Raw genomic sequence first — 24,555 nt, forward strand, 5'->3', positions numbered from 1 at the left:
CTGTTTTTTTCGGAAATATTTTTGATAAGCCAAACCATTAAAAACATTTTATTGGTTTAGTTTTTCAAGGACGTTATATTTAAAAATTAAAATACATATATAAATACATATATAAACAGAGGCGTCCCAAGGAGGCAGGGGAGGGGCGTAATGGGTGTTTAGCCGCTTTATTAAATTATCTAGTCGGCATATTGGATACTGTAGTTGGCAAAATGGGATCTTTAGTCGGCAGTCGGCACACGTCAGCTAACGAGGGCCTTTCTTTTTTTTTTGTTAATTCTTAGGCGGCAAAAAGTTTTTTTTTTTTTCTTTTAATCGGCATAAAACTGATACGTCAGCCCCCCATGTATACATTTGTACATGTATTTATAAACGTGTATAAATATATATTTTTAAATATATTTAAAAATTGAAATGCTAAGCTTATTTTTTAATTAACTTAGCTTTTTTCCTTTTCTTTTAATCACGACTTAGTCATTTAACATTCTCTAAGTTATAACTTATCGCTCTTATTCCTTTAAATTGTACGTTACAACGTATGTTGATATGTTGTCATGGCTGCGCAAATTCAGGTTTAAGAACGTTTAGAAAAAAAATAAACAGAACTACAAAAAAAAAATAAAAAAAACACGCCTTTATGAACTTTTCTTACGGATTGCAATTTAAAATTATGTAAACAATAAATTTAAGTAAAGAAGTGTGTAAAAACTTTATTATAAAAAAGTTTGGATTTGAAAATGTCAAATCTTCTAACTATATGTGGTTTTGCTTTTATGATAAATGTGTTTTTACATTTTTACATTAAGTCATTTCAAGGTAATTTTTCATTCATACATTCATAAATAATGTAGCTTTAAATTATGATATTGTTAACAAACAAACAGGTATATTGTAATTTTATTTTTTTAAATACAAAATTCAGAAGATTTCAAAGATTTTATTTGTGCTAATACTTTATTGGTATTTGGTAATTTAAAAGTTTCGCCAACATTACCCATATCCTCATGATTTTGGTTTATCTTTTAAACACCAAGTATCATTAATATATTACCAAAAATAAAATCCTTTTTTTGTACTTTGACATAATTCTCCTTGACGTAAATACCAAGCAAGTTGTGTTTATTTCAAAAATGAACATTAGAAAATAAGTTTTGAATTATTTAAAAGTTTCAAAAAATAATTTATATAGATTTTAACAAAAAATGTTTCAGAATTTTTATTTTATAAGAGGACTGGAATCAATTTTTTCATCTGTTTATCTAGACGGTTAAAAATCCTCCCTAGAAGCAAAAAACATTTTACCTTTTGCTTCATCTGATAAATCTGAAAAGTTGTTGGCTCAAAGATTTATTGTAAGATGCACCAGATAGTTTTGGTTTTATTTTGAAAGCATTTTTGTAACTTTAAGCTGATAATCATTTCAAGGGTTTTACGTTACCTTGAAATTCAAAGTTTTGAAAATCATCTTTTAAAGCTATGGCAAAGGTGATTTTCAAAAAAAAATCGTCTTTGATATATAAATATTGGCTTCATATCAAAATTACACAAATATTTAAAATTACCCAGCATCAAAAAATTAATTTTTATCAGATTTGCAAGGTTCTATTAAATTTTCTACAAGTGTAAAAATAATAAGTTTCTTAACCCAATTATATTTGCATTTACATATAACCTCAACTAAATTTATTCATAATTTTTTAGAAATCTTGCAACAATCTAAAATATTTAAACAAGTTTTCAAAATCTCCACTATCTATCTTTCAAAATCTCCACTATCTATCTTTCAAAATCTCCACTATCTATCTTTCAAAATCCCCACTATCTATCTTTCAAAATCTCCACTATCTATCTTTAATTTTAAAATGCTGCTCCATTAATCCTTATTTTCAAATGCTCCTCAATTGATCCCTACTTGTAAAAAACTCCTCCGTTAATTCTTACTTTTAAAATGCTCCTCAATTAACCCTTTCTTTTAAAATACACCTAATTTGGAAAACATTTCTTTAACAGCCCTGGAAAATATTTTAGTAAGCAATTTGCTTTTCATCCTTTATCAAATATAATACATGTTACATCAAAACATTGGTTTAAAAGACTCATCTTCAGTAAATCTGTTCCTCCATCCTCTTTTAATGATTTGAGACCATAAATACTTTAACTTTTAGCCCCTTATGTGTTACTGAGACTGCATGAACTTTTTAATTGGTTTATTTTACTTGCAGGAATCAGTGACTCAATGAAGAAAAAATATTTTTTAAGAATTATTATTGTTTTAGAATTGTTTTTAAAAATCTATATTTTTTACCTTTCAATAGTTTCTCCATCAGGTTTTCTTTTCTTTCTTTAATCCTGGTAGGATTAGCGCATACATTAGCGTGTTAACCCTGTTGTAATTATAAACTTTGGTCTTGGTGAGGAAACAGCTCCAAAGCTAAGTTTAGGTTTTTTCTTTTATTTATAAATTTGAACCCCATGTTAAACTACTCCTAGCAATTTGACAAACATTGACAAAACTGTTAGATACAGGCAAGATGGATTTTTTTTATCTTTAGAAAATCAAATGGTTAAGGTAAAACTATACTGGTATTGTATTTTTCCTTACCCACTAAACTAGTTCCACTTTGCAATGACATCGCAAATGGAGGAAGCAAATGGAGGAAGCATTTTCTTAACATTGAAATTTTCTTAACGATGAAAAGATGAAAAATAGATAGAAAAGCAAAAGAAAAACAAATAAAAAATTGTTTAGAATAGAAAATTTGAAATATAAAATAAAAGAAATAAAGTGAAAACAATTAAAACAATAATGATTAAAAATTAAAGAAAAACATTAAAGATTAAAGATAAAATAATTAAAGAAAAACATTAAAGATTAAAGATAAAGAAATTAAAGAAAAACATTAAAGATTAAAGATAAAAAAATTAAAGAAAAACATTAAAAAACATTAAGAACTAAATGCAAAGATAAAAGATAAAAAATGTTTGTGATAAATTCGAAAATAAAAAAACTTTAAGTTTTTAAAAGATACGAAAATAATATTTTTTTAAGTTTTATTAATTTATGTTGTATGGATTGTTTATACTGTCGTGTATTTTTGTGTATTGTTTATAATGTCGTGTGTTTTTTTGTATTTTTTATATTGTCGTGTATTTCTATGTTTTGTTTATATTGTTGTGTAATTTTGTGCATCGTTTTATATTGACATTTACACTTGTATATTGTTTATGTCGAAGTGTATTTATTTTGTGGTCTTGTTGCAAATTATTTTTATTGTTGCTTTTTTTGTTGCTATTAATCAAGTTATTTCTTTTTTTTTGTCTCATCATAATAATAAAAGATATCCTTATTTTTTATTTTCTTCATTATTTTTATCATCCTTCTGATCCTTTCTGATTAACGATATTACAAACACAACACCTAACAAAAAACGACTTAAAATAATGCAAAGTAAAACATTCAGAAATTCATTAAAATGTGATTTTTGATTAAATAATTTCAATAATTTTAACAACAAAAGTAAAGTTTATTCTAAACTGGAGTGATACATAAATAGAAAGCATGTTATAAAACCTTTAATCTGTCATTTAGTTTTGACCTGAGTTTATGATATTATAAACTAATTTAAATTTGTTCCCAGGTTTTGATCGCCGCAATTTTTAAAAGATATTACATTTTGACTCTGGTATTATAAAATATACGTTCAACTAGAGTTTTTAGTTTGTAAAGGTTTTGTAAAAATTCGTAAAATTCCGGGGAAAAAAAAATTCTTTCGAAAGGATATTGGTAACGAAAAATTAACTTTTTTTCGTACGAAAATAAACATTTCATGTTCATTTCGCAAGTACTTATTCCGTAATACAGCATTTCGCAAGTTGAATTTCAAAATAAAGCTTTTTTGCTACGTACGAAATAAGCGCTTTCGGAAATAGCATTTGCGAAACGAGCGCTTTCGCTAAACGATGTTTCGAAATTCATTATGAAATTTTATTCGCTAAATGGATAGAAATGTAAAATTTAACATTTTTATTTACCGAAATGTTTGTAATTAAATGTTATTTTCAGAATCACAAAGTACTAACAATATAAAAATTTGCTTTTTAAAACAATGATGAAAAATAAAAGTTTATGTCGAAATGAATTCTTTCACAACAGTAACAAGCAGAACAGTCATTTTCTGAAAAAAAATTTATGAAACAAGTCATTATAGATATATTTAATTATGTTTTATGAACCAAAAATGTTAAATTAACCAAGTAACAAAGTGCTATTTATTTATTGATATTCATAAGTGTCAAATGCGTATAAAATGTTTTATAAGTAAATAATGGTATTCATAATATATACTTCTAAAACGTCATTTAACGAAAAAAAAATATAAATAACATATAAATAACATAATAATATAAAATAATAATATAAATAACATGATTAGCACCAACTAAAATATAATGCAACTAAATTATATGTATGAAATTATGTAGATGCGCCAATAATTAATAATAAATTTGTAATCTGTCAACATGTAGGGGCGAATCTAGGAATAGAATGAGGGGGGCAGATCCTTAAAAAGTACCAACTTATTTCTAAATAAAATACAGAACTCCTCAAAAGGATCGCCAGACCCATTTGTACGGACTTAGTACTTATATTGCCGTACAACACTGAGCTGGCATGTTAGCTATACTACTTTCAGACAATAGCAAAATGTTGATTTGAATAAGCATTTGGTGCCTGCTTTTTTCTGTTATGCTAAAACTATTTTTATAATATAGCTTTTAAATAGAACATTTCGGAAAATAATATTATAGAAACCGGGAAAATGAGATTTTTTTAAATTAACAATAGTAAATTATAGAAGTATATTGGAACTAAAAACAAAACAAAAAAACAACTGAAAAAACCTTTTGTTTTGCAGCAAAGCAAATTTTGTTTAAATTATGGATGTCCCGGATTGCATTTTTAAAATTTTCGGCCATATACCTGAATATATATATTTGTATATTCAGGTATATGGCTAAATATTTTAAAAATGGCCGAATAATTTTTGATCATACAATTATCTAAGAAAATATCCGGCCAAGTATTTTCTAAGATAATTGTATTTACGGACATATGTTTTCAATAACGAATCTTCAACGCGTATTTTGATATCAAGTATTTTAAAATTTTGTAACGGTAAACATTCTAAAATGAAAAGTTTTGTTTGGAAACTTTTTAAAATAAATGACCTCTTTCAATCAACAAGAGCTTGTATTATATGCAGAAATCAAATAAGTAAGGGATCTAATCATTTTAGTCAAAAGTCGTAATAAATTTATTTGTAAAGTCAAATAAATTCATAAATGTGTGATAAAATATTTATTTCTTGTGCACAACTAATTCTTATTTATTGGAACTATAAATCTACTAACATTACATTATTTTAAAAAATAACACGAAATTGAGTTTTAGTTACTTTTGTATTCTATAGTGTAAATGGCGCAATTCTGACTATGTTAACATGGACAAAAAATTATACATCCACTTTATTTCTAATTTTTTTACTTTTTTAAATAGAGCACGTATGAATTTTAAATTGTTACAAAAAAATGACATCCCGAATAGGGTCTTTACTTATCCTGTAACAAGAACAAGGTGGTCAAAATATTAGAGTTCTAGGAATTTGTGTTATCATTTTTATAAGTCTATCTAAATAATCTTAATTCGCAAACATTAAATCACACAAAATATGATTTGTCACAAAAATTATTTTTTCTTTAAAAAAATGTGGACTTTTTGAAAAACCTCTCACATTTTAAACCGTTATAAGTATACTTAAAAAAAAGAGAAAATTTTAATAGTAAAATTATTTTTATCAAAATCACAATAAACTACTGATAACAAAAATAAAAAATATTATTTGTTGAAAGTTTAAATAGATAATTTATTTTGTTTGGTTTTCTCAAAACATATAAAATGTCCCGTTTTAAAAAAACCCTTTTCAATTTGTGTTCTTGGTTCTCGCATTCTGTTAATTACCAAATGTTTTGATCAAGTCTAAACTGAGTATCTTTAAAATTACTGCAATAGTTAAAAAAGTTTTTTTTTAATTAGTTAATAACATAAAATCTCCGGCGTTACAACCGGATTATTTTATTATCCGGCCGGATAAGGCCGTAAGGACTTCTTGGGGCAACTAAAAAAAATTAAAAAGTAAATAAAAACAAAGCATGTTCCCTGATATTGAGACTATAAAATTTTATTTATATTTAAGAAAACTACGCTTACGAGGTGAAATTCAATTTTATGAGAATTTTTTCTTTTTTTAAAAAAAAACGTTTTTTAAATGGACGAGCTTGAAAACTTTCCCAGGACTTCTAAAACAAAAATGAAAATATTTAAACGAAAGATTTTTTTTATTGTAGTTATTTTTAAAATTTTGCAAAAAAAAAAAAAGATACAACAAATATTCATTTTTGGCATTTATGCCAAAAATGAATATTTGTTGTATCTTTTTTTATTCTCTTGCCCAATATGCAGTGAAAGTTATGCTTGAACAAAAAATTAGTTCAAGTGAAGCTGCAAGACATTGTAACATTAAAAAAATCAACTTTGATATATCAGTTAAGGCAGCCTAAAAAATCTAGAAGATGCAAATATTTATATTCAAATACAAAATCAAAAAAATATTTTCAACAGAAAAAGAGTTAGTTTGGTAAACCGGCAGATGCTGTAATAATGCATTACAAACTTACATTAAAGCATATTATATCCTTTTCATTAGAGTATGCTTTAGCAAACCAAAAAAAACTGAAATTTCATGGATGAATAATAAATATGCTGTTGAATAATGGCTGCAAGTATTTGCCCAAAAGGTATAAAAATATGTTATCTCTATCTAAACCACAGCCTACAAGGGTTGGTAGATCTCCTGCATTCAATAGAGAAACCGTAAGAGTTGTATATAAAAATTACAAAAATGTTTTAAAATGTTAGCATTTTGAACCACCAAATATTTAGAACTGTTAAGAAACAGGAATTACCACAGTCTACGTACCACCAAAAATTCTAGCTTTAAAAGGCAAAATACAAACCGAGTACATGGCTAAAAGTATTTTTACTAATATTGACTTTTTAGCTGCAAATGTTACTGATAGACCAATAGTGAATAATAAAATTTGCATTTCTAATGATAGTACTGATGTTAAAACTGCTGCTGCCAGTTTACCCTTAACATAGTCTAATGTTTTAGAGAAAATATCTTCTGTAAGTTTATTATCAAGTGTTTCACCCAAAGCCAAGTTAAGAAACTAATAACTTTAGAAAAGGAAAATCGCAGTATTTCGACTGATACACCTGAAATTAAAGTTGTTTTAAATTCAAAATCTAATAAACAACAATGTAAAAAGGCCTCTTCATGGAAAAGAAAAAAAAAAGGCAAAACATAATATTTTTAGTCAGTCTCACACGTGTTTAAATGATAAAAGTTCTGATGATTGATTTTTGAGTAAATATACTTGATAATGAAAGTAAATTTGATTCTGTAAATTTTTTAATTGACAAGTTGGCTGGAATGAAATACTCTAGACTTTATCAAGCAGAAGTTGTAAAAATTGTTGGTATACTTTACAAAGTTAATTATTATATGAAATCAAGATTTTTTTGTAATAAATTTATGCAAAATGATGATAATATTTATGATGTGCTTGAAGATATTATTATGAAACTTCCACCACCAAGTATGGTTCAAAATAGTTATAATAACTGATTTCATTTAAAAGATTTGTAATACAAATTTTTGCAAGATTGTAAGAAAACGAGAAAAAAGTCTTAAGTATAATTTTTGAGCAAAATATGAGAAAATATCACAAAGTTTAAATGGTTTCAAATTTACTCAATAGACTACTCAAAAGACGCCTTAAAGTAAAAAGTGGGTCAAAAGTGAAACAGGTTCCCCTACTCTTGTACTCTTAGTTTAACAGCTAAGTTTTTGAGTTTTATTTACTTAAATAGGTGATCTAATAATAATTACTTAAAAATAGACATTTTAGTTTTGTTCTCTTTGCCTTTTACACTTTAATAATTGAATTCTGGATTTTCTGGATGGTAAAGTGGTTAACTTTTATCAGATGTGATGATAAAACAAACACCAGTTTGCATTCCAAATTTCTCAAATACTTTTACAAGTTCAAGTTAACCATAGTTAAATTGAAGGGTATAAATTTTTACTCTTACCAATTTACAAAAACGAGAAAACGAGAGAAAACGAGAAAACGAGAGAAAACGAGAAAACTAGAGAATATTCATGAGTTCTAATGAACTTCGAGAGTAAAAAATTAAGCAAATAAAAATAAAGAAATAAAATAAAAAAGTAAAGAATCAAGCATTTGATGTGACCTCAGGATGCACTTGCACAGAAGTTTTTTATTTGAAAATTCTCATAAAACCTTTATCAAAATAGGAAACTATCATGTTGCATCTTGGAACTAAACGGTAAATTTTAGCGAGATTGACAAAACGAAGCAAAGCAATTTATTGTTTCGGAAGACATTACATTTTCACCCAGACGTAAGGCTGGGTGAATAAAAAAAAGCAATTGCTTATATTCAGCGTTTTTGTAATACTCTCTTTTAATACTTTTTGTATTCTCATACTTTTGAAAGTCTTTTTTGAAATCTTGTTTAAAATTTTAAGATGTAACACACGTTTTAGGTTTATACTGCATATATAGCCACCGCCAATCTATTTTTAATATTTGTATTTGTTAAACAATCTTTCTCTTCAGAGAATTCAATTTCAATATTACCATCTTAACTAAATAATCTATTAAATAAGTTATTTGCAAAACAAATAATTGCAACTTTTGATGATCAAAGTAGCTCAGGAGTCGCATGCTAATCGAGCGTTTGGGGTGTTTAATCAAAGCCTCAAGATCTTAATTTCTTTGCTTTTTAACGCAAAGAGACAGAGCTAGCAGCATCAACTTTGAAATTACATCATTATTATCAAGAAGGGAATCAAATAAAAATTTTCAAATTGCATCAGCAGATAGCATATTTGCATCACGTCTACTAAATACCTCTACAGTTATTTTGATTGGTTGAAGAACCTTCAAGAATTTTTTCAAAACTGAAACATATATTCGTAAAACAGTTCTGGGGAGTTCAAGCATTTAATTTTTTTATTGAGCCAATAACTTTTAAAAATCTTTTAACCATTGTCACAATGCTGTTCCCGCTGGCCCGGTAATCTAGCAGTAAACTAACTTCAATACCATTCTCTACTTTTACATGGTCTTGTAAAATGGAATTTCTTTTTGCCGAAACTTTCAAATCGTTTGTAAAGCCGGCTTTATATCTCTTTTACATATTTAGGGTTCGAAATCGTTTTGATTATCACTTTTAGTTTAAGATTCACTAAAGTTGTCACTGGAAAAACTAGAATCATTTTCTTAAGAATCAATATGACAAACATTTTCACTTCTTTTGTAAATAAAATCTATTACAGCCAAGCGTATGCCGTGCGTATGCGTAAGCCAAGCGAATGCCGTGGTAATAAAATAGTTGGTGTATAAAACCGGATAATCTCTTAAATTTTTCCGCTGCAGTATCATGTATGGAACATCTGAAAAAACTTTCAAACTCTGATAGGATCTCTTTATTCAGGTCAATTGCTACTTCAGCTGTACAGCTTCCAAGAATTTTAACCTAAATTAATAAAAAACTTATTGAAACGAATATTGATTTTCAAATATTTTCGATTGCGTAGACTAGTCAATTCATTAAACTTAAGACTAAATTTTTCACTTTTTTCTTTTTGTGACTTAATTTTAACAATAAGATCATTTTTTGCCATAGCACAATATTTGTTCAGTTAATTTACAAAAATATTTTATTAGTAGTTACAAAAACATTTTTCAAAGTTGCCTTTTAGTAATTTTTTTTTTTTTTTTTTTGGATTTCGTTTGTTAATCGTTGAACAGCTTTAAATAACTAATAATAAAAATGATAATATAAACTTACAGGTATCTGAAAGAAGATCGCAAAGATCTTGTCGTCAGAACCTTAAATAAGCATTTAACAAAGATAAGATTAAAAAAAAATAAACTTTTACAAAACTACAATATAAATAATCTGTGTCTGAAGAAAGATCAAGAGGATTTTCTTGTATAAAATTCATTAGAATTTTATATTAGAGTAAACCAATATATAAAACAAAAAGTAAAAAGTATAAGAACAATAAATAAAATAAGTAGGAATAAACTTCTATAAACGTAAACATGTATGTAAACAATAAAAAAAGTAGACCAAATTATATTTTTAATTTTTACTATAATTAATAACTCAATATATTAACTAATGAAAGAATAAGGTTTTTCAGTTTTTTTTTAAAAAGGCAAAAAGTATTTGATACTTCAAAATTAAAAATCCGCAAAACAATTTTATTCCAAAGATGTGGCGCTCGATAGGTAATACAAAATTGATTAAAGTTTGTTTGACAAAAAGGTTCATTTAAAAAGTTATTATTTCTCAAAATATATTTACTGATTGGTTTAAAAAAGAAAAGATCTTTGAAGACAGCTAAGGATAAGTTATTTAATATTTTATTTTTTGTATATTTATTATACAAAAAATAAAATATTAAATACATTTAACTCGTATATATTCAGAACTCTCATTTCAATAAAATAATGCTTTGAATGAGAGAAGCGATTCGCAAAATTGATTATACGGATTGCGCGTTTCTGACGGAAATAAAGACGTTGCAACTTTTTTTTTTCTGTACTTCCCCAAGCAATATTGGCAAAATTTAAGTAACTATGTATAAATGAGTAATAAAGATGGATTAAGACTTTCTTATTGAGATAGATTCGTAATTTACATAGGATCCCCATGTTTTTAGAAATTTTTGTACTTATATAATCATAATGGTGATTTTTCACTTAATGCTTGACGAATGAACACACTTTTTTATTTCCCATCGATTGAAAATCCATCAATGGCCTCAAGTCTAGCCACAATCTCTGCTATGTTTCTGAAGAAAAAATGATACGAGAGGTTTAGTCGTTTTTGCAGGGATTGTCTTACAGTTGCTTAGACCAGCAACTTTATCGCTATTTAAGTTTCTTTTACTAATAATAATGTAATGAACATCTAGCAAATGTCTTAATAATCCACTGGTTGACGAGTCCTTTCAATTTAATAATTTATTTGCACATTTCAAATATTTGGCTTGTTCGCCTCTTTTTTCTGTTGAAAAATATTTTTCACACTAAATTAACATACAATTCTATTGAAGTAAGAACCCAAAAACACAAACTAACAAAAACTTTAATACTAAACTATACTTTCATACTAAATGCGGCAGTTACAAGACTTGATCTAAAATAAATTCAAATAATACAAACAAAACATTTACAAACAAACTTTACAATCATTTAGAACTTTTCTTTTTAATAAATAAAGGTAACTCGCAGGTAACACATTATGAATAACTGAACCAATAAAAAACACAACTCTTTGACGGTGTTTAAAACTTCTAAATTTTGGCACCAACCATCAACTGTACAATTTAAATAAAATAAGGCTGATTAATAAGAAATATATTTAATTGACAATTATTGCAAGGCATCAAGTTTTAGGCGACATCAACCAGTTGTATTTTTTCTGGAAAAAGCGTTCCTTATATTATAATTGACATCATGCAAAACCTATATTTAAAAATAATATGTTTACATATAAAAACATCACAACAGCAATATTACAAGCTAGCTGTTTGTACTTCACTAAGACAAGAATATGTTTTTAAAATGATACTATAAAAATGTATGCTTGTTTTAGTAAATTACAAACTGCTAACATAATTTTGTTATATTGCTGTTGTGACGTATGTATATACATATAAAGCTTTATAAATGGTTTATAACTTTTGTAAATAAGTACAAATTTATTCAATTTCGAGCTTTTGCTGTGTGTTTCTGTACAAAAAATTTGCTTAAGATAAATGCAGGTTTTTTTTATACAAAAAACATAAAGAAATTACTTCATAAGATAACTTCTTGCAAGTTTCATTTAATAAAACTACATTGTTTTGCTCTAAAGCCATTTGTACATAATAACAAATTACAGACATCATAAATAGGGCACTTTAAAAACATATGCTAACTACAAAACCCTTATGCAATTTATCGGCTTATTTATCTATTTTAATCAAGTTACACAATTAATTTCCAGACTTTTTATCTAGATTCAGATTAAATTAGGCAGATTGACCACTTAGTTCTATACTACTTTAGGCATAATTTAACTTTCGTTAGTTAAAGGTGTCGTCCATAAATTACGTCGTACAAATTTTGACCATTTTTGACTTCCCCGTCTTCCCATCGTCATAAAATAGTAATACTTAATTATATTATATAACTAAATGTCTAACTTGCGGGATTTTATTGGACAAAGAAAGCCGCTTTTTTTGTTTATAACAATAGCCCACCATTTGTAAAAAGGGCCAAAGCTGAAGCCGAAGTGTGGAATAAAAGTTAAAAATGCAAGTCAAAAGTTCCCGATAAATTAAGTATAATTTTTAAAACAAGTTTTAATAATTATAGAATACTTAAAAAAAATTTTTATAAGCCTATGTTTATTAAAAAGTATTTTAGTTTATAAAAATGCTTCAAAAGAGTCTGTCGTTTTACTTTTCTATTCAAAACTTTAATCCCTTTTTAATTGAAAATAAATTAAGGAACCATAAATTATTAATTTACAAGTATTATAATTTCCGCTTAACACTTTTACGTTAATAGTTTTTAAGTTTAAAATATATTTACTTCATTTAAGAACAGAAAAGTTAAAAATATTTGTTTACAAATTTAATCCGCCATTTGTAAAAAGGGCAAAAAGCAGCTTCACTTTTCGGATCGATACTTAGTTATTTAATATATATCATTGATCTCGCCTTATGCATGAAAAAGCCATTTGCCTAATCATAGTTTGTAACACTCCTGCGCTTATCGTAGTTAAGGTACTCGTCGCAACGCCGAAACCATGAATAATAAATAACTCCATATGGAACATTAAAATGTCAAGTAAATTATTACAACTTAATAGTAATATAATATTTCTCTTAAGGCGGCGGCCTAATGTGCCGAACCCTAGATCCAACCCTGATTAAATTTTTTGAAAAAATTTAATTACTTCCTAGTTACTCATCAACATACTTAGACATATTAAGTTACTCGCTTGTTACGTGGTTTTTTATATTTAAGTTTAAGACTTTACGAGTTTGCTTAGAATCATTTTTACAAGTCACAAGAGAGTATTTAGCATTTTGTATTTGAAATAATGACTTTATATTATAAATACGAAATACGTTTTCAAGCCGCTAGGGAGAAATGACTTAACATGTTTGTTAAAATAACATTTAACAAAAATGTTATGAATTGATTTTTACATTTTTTAATATTATAGACGACATCTAATGTCAGATTATGCCCATTAAATAGCTTTGTAGACATTAAATATTTTATATTTTTATATAAGCACCCATAAAACCAAATTGCTAAAATTGCAAAGTCTGCAAAACCATGCATGCAAAGCAATTAATTATTTAAATAGGTTAGTAAACCCGGCACCAGTGATGAAAAGCATGATGGTTCTAGATATTGAGAAACTTAACACATTACAGATATTAATTTTTATGTATAAATACAAAAACAATCTTCTACCAAACGTTTTTTCAGATAACTTTCTTATATCATTTTCTGAAAAATATAATCTGCGTTCAAATACCAGGAACGACTGCGTTCAAATACCAGGAACGACTATCAACTAGGAAAAATTAAATCACAGCAGTCAAGTTTTCTAATTACAAACCGAGGTCCATCAATATGGAATCGTTTCCAAAATAAAAATATTAAAGACCTAAAAAGCATTTCATCGTTTAAACAACAAACTAAAATGCATCTCCTTAATTCCTGACATCTATATTATAGTTTACAGTATTTGTTTTCAGATTTTTTTGTATTTTTTCTTTTTATTTATTTATTTTTTTTTTCTTCTTATGTGTTTTAATTTTATTAAATTTTTTATTTTTATTTAAAAATTAAAGTGTTTTTTTATTTTTATTTCAATAGTGACTAAAGGGGCTCTATGAAAAGATTGTGATGATAAACGCATCATCCTTACCTTCTTTGAGTCCCTGACTGATTATAACAGTATATATATTATAAATTAAAAAGATTAAAAACGTCATTTTATAAAGGTTTTTTTATGTTTACGATGTTATTTATTTTATATGAAAAATTGTAATATTTTTTAATCAGCGAAATAAAAGTTAAATAAATAATATTTTATATTTTATGTTGTATATATATATATATATATATATATATATATATATATATATATATATATATATATATATATATATATATATATATATATATATATATATATACATATATATATAGGGTTCATGGCAGTTTTAGAAATCCAATTTCACCCAATTTCAAGTACTTTTTTCTTGAGTTTGGGTGGTGAAAAGTATATAATTTTCCTTGTTTATCTTGAAGGATATAATACTTCTGCAACTGAATCCATGTTCCCCGAATATTTTTATCAGAATTTTTTAAACAATTAAATACTTCTAAATAAGTTGATAGCAATCTGTTAAAGGAAGGTTTTTAAGTAATAAAAAGTAATTTGATAAGGAAACAAAGCCATTTAAGTCCAATAAATATAAAATATATTTTTTAAAATATCAATTTTTATCTATCATACAATCTTTCCATGCAATTTATTGATAATTAAACCTTAATTATAATTTATTCCTTTTATTATTCTTTTAATAGAAAAATAAAATGAAGTTTTTTAAAAAGATATTTCGAACAAAGTAATGTTTTAACAAAATATAAACTATATACGAGAACTAAATAAAGTTATTTTAGTAGCTTTCTCTTTTGCTCTAAGATACCAAGTGCTAGCTCTAATTTCTTAATTTCTTTGTTTTTCACATTTGCTTTTCATTTCATAGAATTAGTTTTAGAAATTAACCCTAGATCTTGCTTCTCTTCGGCTTCCTCAAGAAATTTTACAAAATCAAATTGCAGCATTTCACTGGTCTTTTTCAGTTGATCTTGTCTTGTTTCAACATCTTTTATTTCATCGCTAAGAATTTTCCTTACTAATTGACTTCTTCTTTTTTATTAGTGTCTGTTATTGAACTTAGGTAGCTTCTATATCTTTCATCAGATGATTTTACTTTAATTATCATTTCGTTTGTAATTTCAATATTATGTGGCTGAAGATTATTTGATAGCATATGAACTTTAACTAAACAAATTGCAGTTATTGATTTTTCATTTAAGTTTTGTTTGAGTATTGCGGCATTTATGCTAAAACCTCTCTTAACTGAAGCTTGTCCATGACTCAAAATTAGTGTCAAAAGTATTTTGACAGTTGATGCCAACTCATTATCTTTATTTAGATTGCACTTTTCAAAAGAGAAGTCATCAAACTATCTCTATTGAATTCTTGAAATTTTTTTGATAAACCATTGACATTGACGCAACAAAACTGAAAACTTCAAGTTTTAAAAGAATAAGTTTGTCTTTAACAGCTTTTTTGACAATTAAAAAGCTTTTCAATTTGGGTTGCTTTGAAGATAATAACTTTTCCTAAACCTCAATTAACTTGCATATATTAGGCCAGATTTTGATGCCACGATGTGTTACAGATTTGCTTTCAAACCACCTTGTTGTACAAAAGAAAAGAGGGTATTATTTTGCATCCGTGACTGTTTCATAATCTTGACACCAGGCTGCCATGAAAAATTTGCTAACACCCTTTTAGAGTTTCTTTAATATTTCATGTGGTTAATTCAATAGCTGCTTTAAAGGCACCATGAATTACATGCAAGGAGCAATTTCTAATATTTATTAGCTGTGGCATCTCGTTGTTCTTTCTGTGTTTATTTAGATCATCGAGAAATTTCCGATTTGTAGAGGGAAATTTCAGATTTGTACGATTTCTATCCATGGAAACTTGAAACATTTTACTTGAATCAAATCTTAATAAGTTTTTGTTGAATTGAGTAATGTCAGAAATGAGTAAGGTCAAAAATGAGTAAGGTCAGAAGCTGTAGAATGACCAAGAAAAGCTGATGTCCAGTATCGTACTTTGACTTTGTCATTGACATCCCAATATCGAGCAAGTAGGTCCATCTGACATGCTTGGGTTATGTCGTTCAAACTCTTACGATACTTTTGAGGAACTCATGGTGAAATCTTCTGCTACCTTGCTGTCAAGAAATATGTTTTTAAAAGTGTGATTTAAATTTGCACATGAATTATTAGAGTAGCAGCTCATTGTAGATTTCAGTGCCCATATGATCTCAGCGTTAGTTGATAAGGATGATTTAATTGAGAAATCAATAGTTGTTTGTTTTTTGGTGGAAAATGTTGTATTTTTTTCTTTACATCTAAGTAACTCAGCTTGCAACTCTTTTCCATTAACAAATAAAAGATGATGTTTTTTACCTAAAATAAGATAATTGAAGATTAAACATTTAGGTTTCAAAAATGTCTAACATTTTAATGTTATCTTTCAGTTTAACTTGCAAAACTTGAAATATTAAATTTAATAGATTGAAATCAACCTTGTGGTTGCTGTTATTGTGAAAACAATAACAGCAACCACAAGGTTGATTTCAATCTATTAAAAACTGAGATTAAAATATAAAGTTAAGAACTAATCAAACATTATTTCGTTTTAATTTTCATTCTTACATTAAAAAAGTTTATATAACTACCTAAAGCATGACTTTTAACAGCCTGAACATCCATATTAGACAATTCAAACAATTTTTACATCTTTTGCAATGAGCTTTAGTTTATGCATGAGCGTCAGGAACTAACCAACCTTTATAAATATGGTATTGTAACTAATCTTCTTGAAAATAGGTTATATTTCTGAAGTCATATCTTATATTATTATATTTAATTAAATATTTGTTTAAAGATATGGTTACTATATATTATAAAACTTATAAAACCACATTAGTGAGCAACTTTCAATAAAAATAAAAACTCAAAATTTATTTATTGCAAAATAACTTCAAGTTATATATAAAACTAAAAAACTTTCCCTGATTTTAAATATTTTCAAAAAATGTTCCCTGAATTTTCCAGGTATTCCCTGATTTTTCAGAATTCAAAAACTGTTCCTTTGTTTTCCCTGAATGCCATGAACCCTATATATATATATATATATATATATATATATATATATATATATATATATATATATATATATATATATATATATATATATATATATATGTATATATATATATGTGTATATATATATGTATGTATATATATATATGTATATATATATATACATATATATATACATACATATATATATACATATATATATATATACATATATATATATATATATATATATATATATATATATATAATGAATATATATATATATATATATATATATATATATATATATATATATATATATATACATGTATACATGTATATATACATTCATATATAAATAAATAAATAAATATATATATATATACATATATATATACATAATGTATATATATATATATAAATATAATATTATATATATATATATATATATATATATATATATATATATATATATATATATATATATATATGTATATATATATATATATATATATATATATATATATATATATATATATTATATTATATTTTTTATATTATATTCTATTAATCATTTTATATTTTAAAATTATTTTATATTTTTATTGTGAATGAACCACGGCTAAAACACAGGCCTATTACACAAGCTGCAAAATTTGAAAACTGGAGGCCTATTAGTAAAAATTTAATTTAGACTTAATTTTGATTTATAAAAATATTCAAACAAATTACAATTGTTATCTAACTTGCCAACTAAAGGCATGCTTATTTTATATTGATTGAAGAGAAAATATTACAAAATTTTAATGAAGCATAATTTATTTAAAAGAGTTTTACATTTGTCAAACAACATAAATAACAAAAGTTTTAATTTAATCACTCAGTTTTAAAAATATTTGAGCTGGCTCCTTGTAAGAGCGTGAAGTGTTTAGCTTTGAATAATTATTTAAAAAATATTTGACAAAATTTTAAAACTTTTCATACACATATTATTTTTAAAATAACCCAAAAATATAAATTGTCGATTAATTCAAAGTAGTAAGATAACGAATGCAAACAAACTAGAAAACTCAGATCTAGTACAATAAAAAGTACATACCAAAAGAAAGTAAATTGACTTATAATGTCAGTTGGCTTTGTCAAACCATCTCTATCTAAGTCTTTGAGATAAGCACCATACTCATTACAATATGAATATGTATCAGTGTCAAGATCTTCATTACTAATATTAAATCGAAGGTAACCAACAATGTATACTAAAGCCATTTTAACACCATCAGTTAAACTAGACTAATATTTTCAAAGAATCAAATATTTCACTTTCCTTTTGTGTTAGTTGCCTCTGACAGTTCGTGCAAGTATGACCAACATAAAGCTCACAAATGTCTGAATCATATTGTAAAAGTAGTTTTGATTGCTCAATTTTAGTTTTTTCTAAAACTTGTTGAAACGTAATAAAATAAGCACCACCAGCACCTTGACGCAACTTACTAAATACTTTTTCAATAGGGTCAGACGTTAAGTCGCCAAGTTTTAAAAATTCGTGCGATCTACTTAACAAATATTTTGTTAACTCAACTATTCCTTTTAAGATATGAACTATTGCTTTAGATGTTTCAACAGTCAATGTTTTAATTCTTTTTTTTTCCATTATTTTCCATATCTTTGTCATAATGAAAGTATCTGTTGCAGACAAAGATCATCTGGTGATTCAATGACAGAGCGCAATGGGTCTCTTAACCTTTTATCATCACCCAGTTTGTGATCATAAATAATTTTCTACACATCTATAAACTTTTTTAGAAGTACAACAGTTCCTTTAATATTGGTTTGGTCTATTTCAGGATGTGTTGATAAAGCAGAAAGTGTTTCATCACAAAAAACTCTTTCATCACAAAAAAATATTTTGTCGCTCAACAGGTTTCGGAAAGATTATTCACAAAAGCTGTATTTCTTTTTATGCATTATTTGAAACTATAATATACAAACTTTGATTATAATTTCATAAATAAAAATTTTTGTCAGGAAGTAGTTTTAAAATGTTTTAAAAAAGTAGGAAAGATAAAGGTCATTAAGACTTTGATCTCACAGGCCCCAGTTCCCTGAGCATTTGATTCCACGTAATAGTCATTATTAAAATGGTTGCCTAAGACCAAAATATGGCTACAGTATAAACTGTAAACTTATTTATGCACAGTATTTTATACTTTTAATAAAATACTGGGGGGAAAAAAGCAACCGTAATGTAATGGTTAGATTTTTGGCTTCAAAACTGGAGGTCCCTGGTTCGAACTCGGCTCTGGCCATATATGCTTTATAGGTTAGGAAAGAGGCGTGAATTTTCTTGTTAAATGCGCGCTTTATGATAAGATTGTTAGGACTTCATAGAACACCTAAATAATATATAACTATTTTTCTCCTTTCTAAACATTAAGAAGAATCAAGAACTACGTTTCACTACGTTATGCACTGTTAAAAGCTTTAAATAAAAAAAACTTTTTGAAAATCTTAGAGAAGAACTTTAATATTTTTTTTTATAACTAAAAAAAAATTTTGATGGCTATTTTTAAAAATGTCATTAAAACATATAAAAAACTATTAACAAACTACATTAAAATATTGAGTTATTTTAGGCATATGTTCAACAGACTATTGGGAAGAAATATTTACATATGATGAAAGTAAGAAGCCAATAACTAGAAAAGAAGTCTTACTTGCAGGAACAGTGAGAAACAGTCAGCGTAAGATTTTCTTGTTTTTGTGTTATTATTATTACAATATATAAGATAAATATACAAAATAAAATATACAAAATGAAGAAAAATTAAAAAAGAAAGTATTGTTCAGATCTAAAGAAATAAAGTACAAAAAACGCGGATACTCCAATAATATAATCAAGTCTTGCCGGTGTTGGTGAAATAAGAACTTTTTCAAAAAATGTTTTAAAGTTTATTTTAATTTTTTCTTTATATGTTGTGTACTGCTTGCATTCAACAAACTACTGAGACTTCTTAACCGATGAAATATATGGACAATAATCTGTACAATTTTCTTAATAAATATCGCTAAAATGATATTAGTTTCAAAACAGAATGCGGATAAAAACGTCCATAATTTTCAAAAAAAATAATCGTCTTGCGCCCATTCAATCTCATTTGTTGGGTATAACCATTAGAATCTTATTACTCGAACACGATTATTAAAATATTATTTATTGAACATAATAACAATATATTTGTAATGGTGTACTTCTAAATACATATCTAAATTATCTAAAAAGTGCAGAAGAAACTAAAGAGCTATACAATGGTGTCGCTGTATGTGAAGCCAGGTTATTAAACGCTGGTGTATTTACGTTTTTGCTGACAAAAACGATAAACCACTGTCAAAGAATGGCTCACCTCTAAAAGTAGCATACATGCATGTATTCGCAGACACTCATATATTTAGACATTAATTTCAATATTTTTACATATTATTTTGAAGTAGCATAAAATGATATAAAGTATAATATATAAGTATAATATATAAGTAGCGTTTAAATGGCTAAAAATAATATTTTTATATCGTATGTATTTAATAATAATAATTTATTTTAAATTTAGCATATCTAATTATTGGCATTCCGACAGTTTACCGAATCTATAATGATACGCCAGCTGTATATATAACAAAGACTTTAGAATCTCTCATTACACCTCTTACTGATCAAGATAAAAAAACTGTTCAAATTATAATATTTATTGCAGATGAAAATCCTATTAGAAGAAGATATTTATACGAACTTATAAAAAATAATTTTGAAAAGGAACTATGGGAAGGACTTATAAATATCATTGGAGCACCAAGAAGGTTTTATTTACCACTTAATAACATACCTGTCACTTTAGGTGATTCAAAAGAGCGAGTATACTGGCGTTCAAAACAATGTCTTGACTATGTATTTATGTTTGATTATATTCACAATCAATCCAAGTATTACATGCATATAGAAGATGACGTAGTTGCCAAAAGCGAGTACTACGAAATTGTCAAGCATAAAATTTCATTTAGTGATATCCAAAGAGAATCATTATTGCCCTGGAATCAGAAAAAAGTTTTAATTAAAGAGGCTTGGGTTGTAAAAAATTTTTATATAAGTGGCTTCATAGGGTGTTTGATACCATCAACCTATTTACAAACTATGGCAGCATTTATAAAGATTTTATACTATGAAGCACCGGTAGATCTAATTTACCCACAACTGATTGATTTAATGAAAATTAAAATTGAGCAGCATGAGTCGTTATTTACACATATAGGATTTCAAAGCTCTTCTTTAGGAACATAAACATAATTTAATGATTATTAATTTAAAATTGAACAAAAAAATTTTTAATTTTGATTTTATAGTCAGTTTTTTTATTGAGTCTAAATATTACACACACACGCACACACACACACACACACACACACACACACACACACACACACACACACACACACACACACACACACAAACACGCCTACACGCGCATACACACATAAACAAACAAACACATATTTGAACATATATTTATATCACCATTGTCCTAGAAAGCATATTATATACATTTTTGGTTGTTGCCTTTTTATCTTTTTTTTTTGTCATTTTACATTCTTATCTTTAAAGTTAAGCTTATATTTTTTTTACAATCGAAGAGGTTCAATCTGATTCGAACCACTAAATTTTTTATTGCGTATAAATGATTTATTTTTAGCATCAAATTTAAATTTTATAATTTTTGCAGACGACTCCGATCTTTTTTATTCCAACAGACATTAAAGTTCCTTTTAATTTAATAAAGAGTTTTTCAAAATAAATGAGTGGTTTGCAAATAGTTGATTCTCATTGAATGTGAGAAAAAAAAATAATTTACTTTACAAAACTTGTAAAGGGGATAATTTAAAATAAAAAAGGTCCAAGTATTAACCCCTAGGAAACATCACAGTTAAATACTAATTGGGTGCATATTAAATCATATAAAATTTTTTAAGATTTTTCAAATAACTTGGCCGCCATTTAAGTTGGAGGGTGCAACTCCGTAGTTGCACCCTCCAACTTAAAACACCAAAGGTATAAACTAAAACACCAAAGGTATAAACTAGATTAATATCAACTAAAAAACCAAAGATATAAACTAGATTAATATCAACTAGGCAGTCTGATTGATAAATACTTTATACATCTCAAAGATTAAACACACATCCAATTAATAATTTTATGTGTTTTTATGCAGTTCCAGGATTTTATTTTATATTTCTTAAAACTGCTGCATAATCTGTATAAAAAAGATTTCATAAAGCATCTTTCAAACATTTTGAAAGATGCTTCATGAAAGTAGATAAGCTTTTAAGTAGATAAGCTTTTTATTTGGAACTTTTGGAAACTAGGTTTTAATTAATTTGCTGTTGGTGGAAAAGTATTTTGTATTTTGTGTTTTAAACAAAATTAAAAATAGCCATGAAAAGTTTTTGAAATAAAATTGAAAATACTAATGAATAAAAGTATTTCAAGTAAAAATAAAAATAATACAAAAGTATTTTAATATATATATATATATATATATATATATATATATATATATATATATATATATATATATATATATATATATATATATATATATATATATATATATATATATATTGAATTGTACAGGATTATGTTCTTTAACCTCTGGAGATCTTAGAACGTTTGGAAATCTTGATTACTGGTCTCATGATTACTGGTCATTACATTTTTTAGAAAGAAAGTCTTTAATATTTACCTGTTTGAATTTTTTTTTTTTTTAATTTTATAATTTTTTGGAGAGAATGTTTTTTTTTTACTTTGCTTTTTGTAACGTTGTTATGTGCTACATTTGTTATGTGCTACATTTGTTATGTGCTACATTTGTTATGTGCTACATTTGTTATGTGCTACATTTGTTATGTGCTACATGCGTTATGTGCTACATTTGTTATGTGCTACATTCGTTATGTGCTACATTTGTTATGTGCTACATTCGTTATGTGCTACATTTGTTTGTTCTATAGTAAATTTCAAAAACTTTTCTTTTTTTCAACACACTGCTTTAAGTTTTAAGATAGTTAAAATAAGATAGTTGTTGGTTTAAGTTTTTGTTGCAAGTTTTGATCAGTTTTATTTTTATTACAACTTTTATTTTGTACATTAGTTGTATACTTCCTTTAACTGTTTGAAAATAAACTGAAGTTTTATTTTATAAACCAGAGTTAATGTTGGTTTCTATTGTGAGCTTATTTTGTTGGTTGATATAATATAGAGATGTTGTTATGTTTTTTATCTTGCCTTTGAACACATGTGGGGTAAACAAAAAGATATTTTTAGATTTATTTTTTGTCTGCTATTGTTGTTGTTGTTACATATATTTTATCTTGTTGGGATACAACAACCTTCAAAAACACAAGTTATTTTTTAGTTTTCGGGTTTTTAAAGTTTGACACAATCTTCTCTGTATTTTTTTTTTCACTTTTTGTGTTTTTTAAGTCAGATATATTTGATGTTTATTTTTGTTATTTAAAATTTTTTTGTATTATTAGTAATATAGCATTGTTAATATAGTTATAATTTGAGTTTCTTTAGAGAATTCATTCTTCTAAAATAAAGGAGTATGACAAACTGATTGCATACAGAAAGCGAAAGATTGAAATTCAGGGCATCCAACCTCAACGAGTTCAGCAAACAGTCAACTTTGTGAGAAACTCTAAAATTGCATCTCAGGAGACTTTAGATAAATCTGTAGTTGATTGTATAATAACTGACCTGCAGCCATTCAACACAACTGAGAAGATCAGTTTCAGAAAATTGATAACTACTCTGGCACCAAACCGAACGCTTATCTTTCATAAATCTGTCATGATACAAATTGAAGAACGCTACAAAGTCATGTGTCAGAAAGTTACTAGCTTTACTTTCATGGCTCCTCTCCTCTGTTAAAAAATGTCATTCTTGAACTGAACACTGCTTTGCCAGCAATTGCAGCCTGGGAACGTTTATTTAGTGTAGCAGGACAAGTGTTCATGCCAAACCGCACTAGAATGACAGATGAATATTTTGAACAACAACTGCTATTGCGCGTCAATGGAAAATTGTAGTAGACCTGCCAATCTATTGGAATAAGCCTATTAATGTTGATGAATATATTTGTTTTATTCCTTATTTATAACTTATTTCTTGTATGTTAGTGTTTGATGCGTTTATTTTTGCGACGCACAAAAGTACTTTTTACTTTGTAACTAAAAAGTACTTTCAACATACTGTACTTTTTTACTTTTAATTAAGTATTTTTGTTCAGCAAGACTTTTTATTTTTACTTCGTTACTT

General features: G+C 26.2%; 1 protein-coding gene across 1 annotated transcript; it reads left to right on the plus strand.

The window, feature by feature from the left end:
- The first annotated feature begins 650 nt into the window (after window positions 1-650).
- Window positions 651-21,578, plus strand: LOC105844802 (alpha-1,3-mannosyl-glycoprotein 4-beta-N-acetylglucosaminyltransferase A). The gene is made up of 3 exons (XM_065819188.1): window positions 651-816; window positions 19,823-19,930; window positions 20,795-21,578. The coding sequence occupies exons 1-3, from the start codon at window positions 738-740 to the stop codon at window positions 21,517-21,519; spliced, it is 912 nt and encodes a 303-aa protein (XP_065675260.1). The 5' UTR covers window positions 651-737; the 3' UTR covers window positions 21,520-21,578.
- Window positions 21,579-24,555: the final 2,977 nt, after the last annotated feature.

The sequence above is a fragment of the Hydra vulgaris genome, chromosome 15, assembly GCF_038396675.1.
Source record: "Hydra vulgaris chromosome 15, alternate assembly HydraT2T_AEP".
NCBI classification, from domain to species: Eukaryota; Metazoa; Cnidaria; class Hydrozoa; order Anthoathecata; family Hydridae; genus Hydra; species Hydra vulgaris.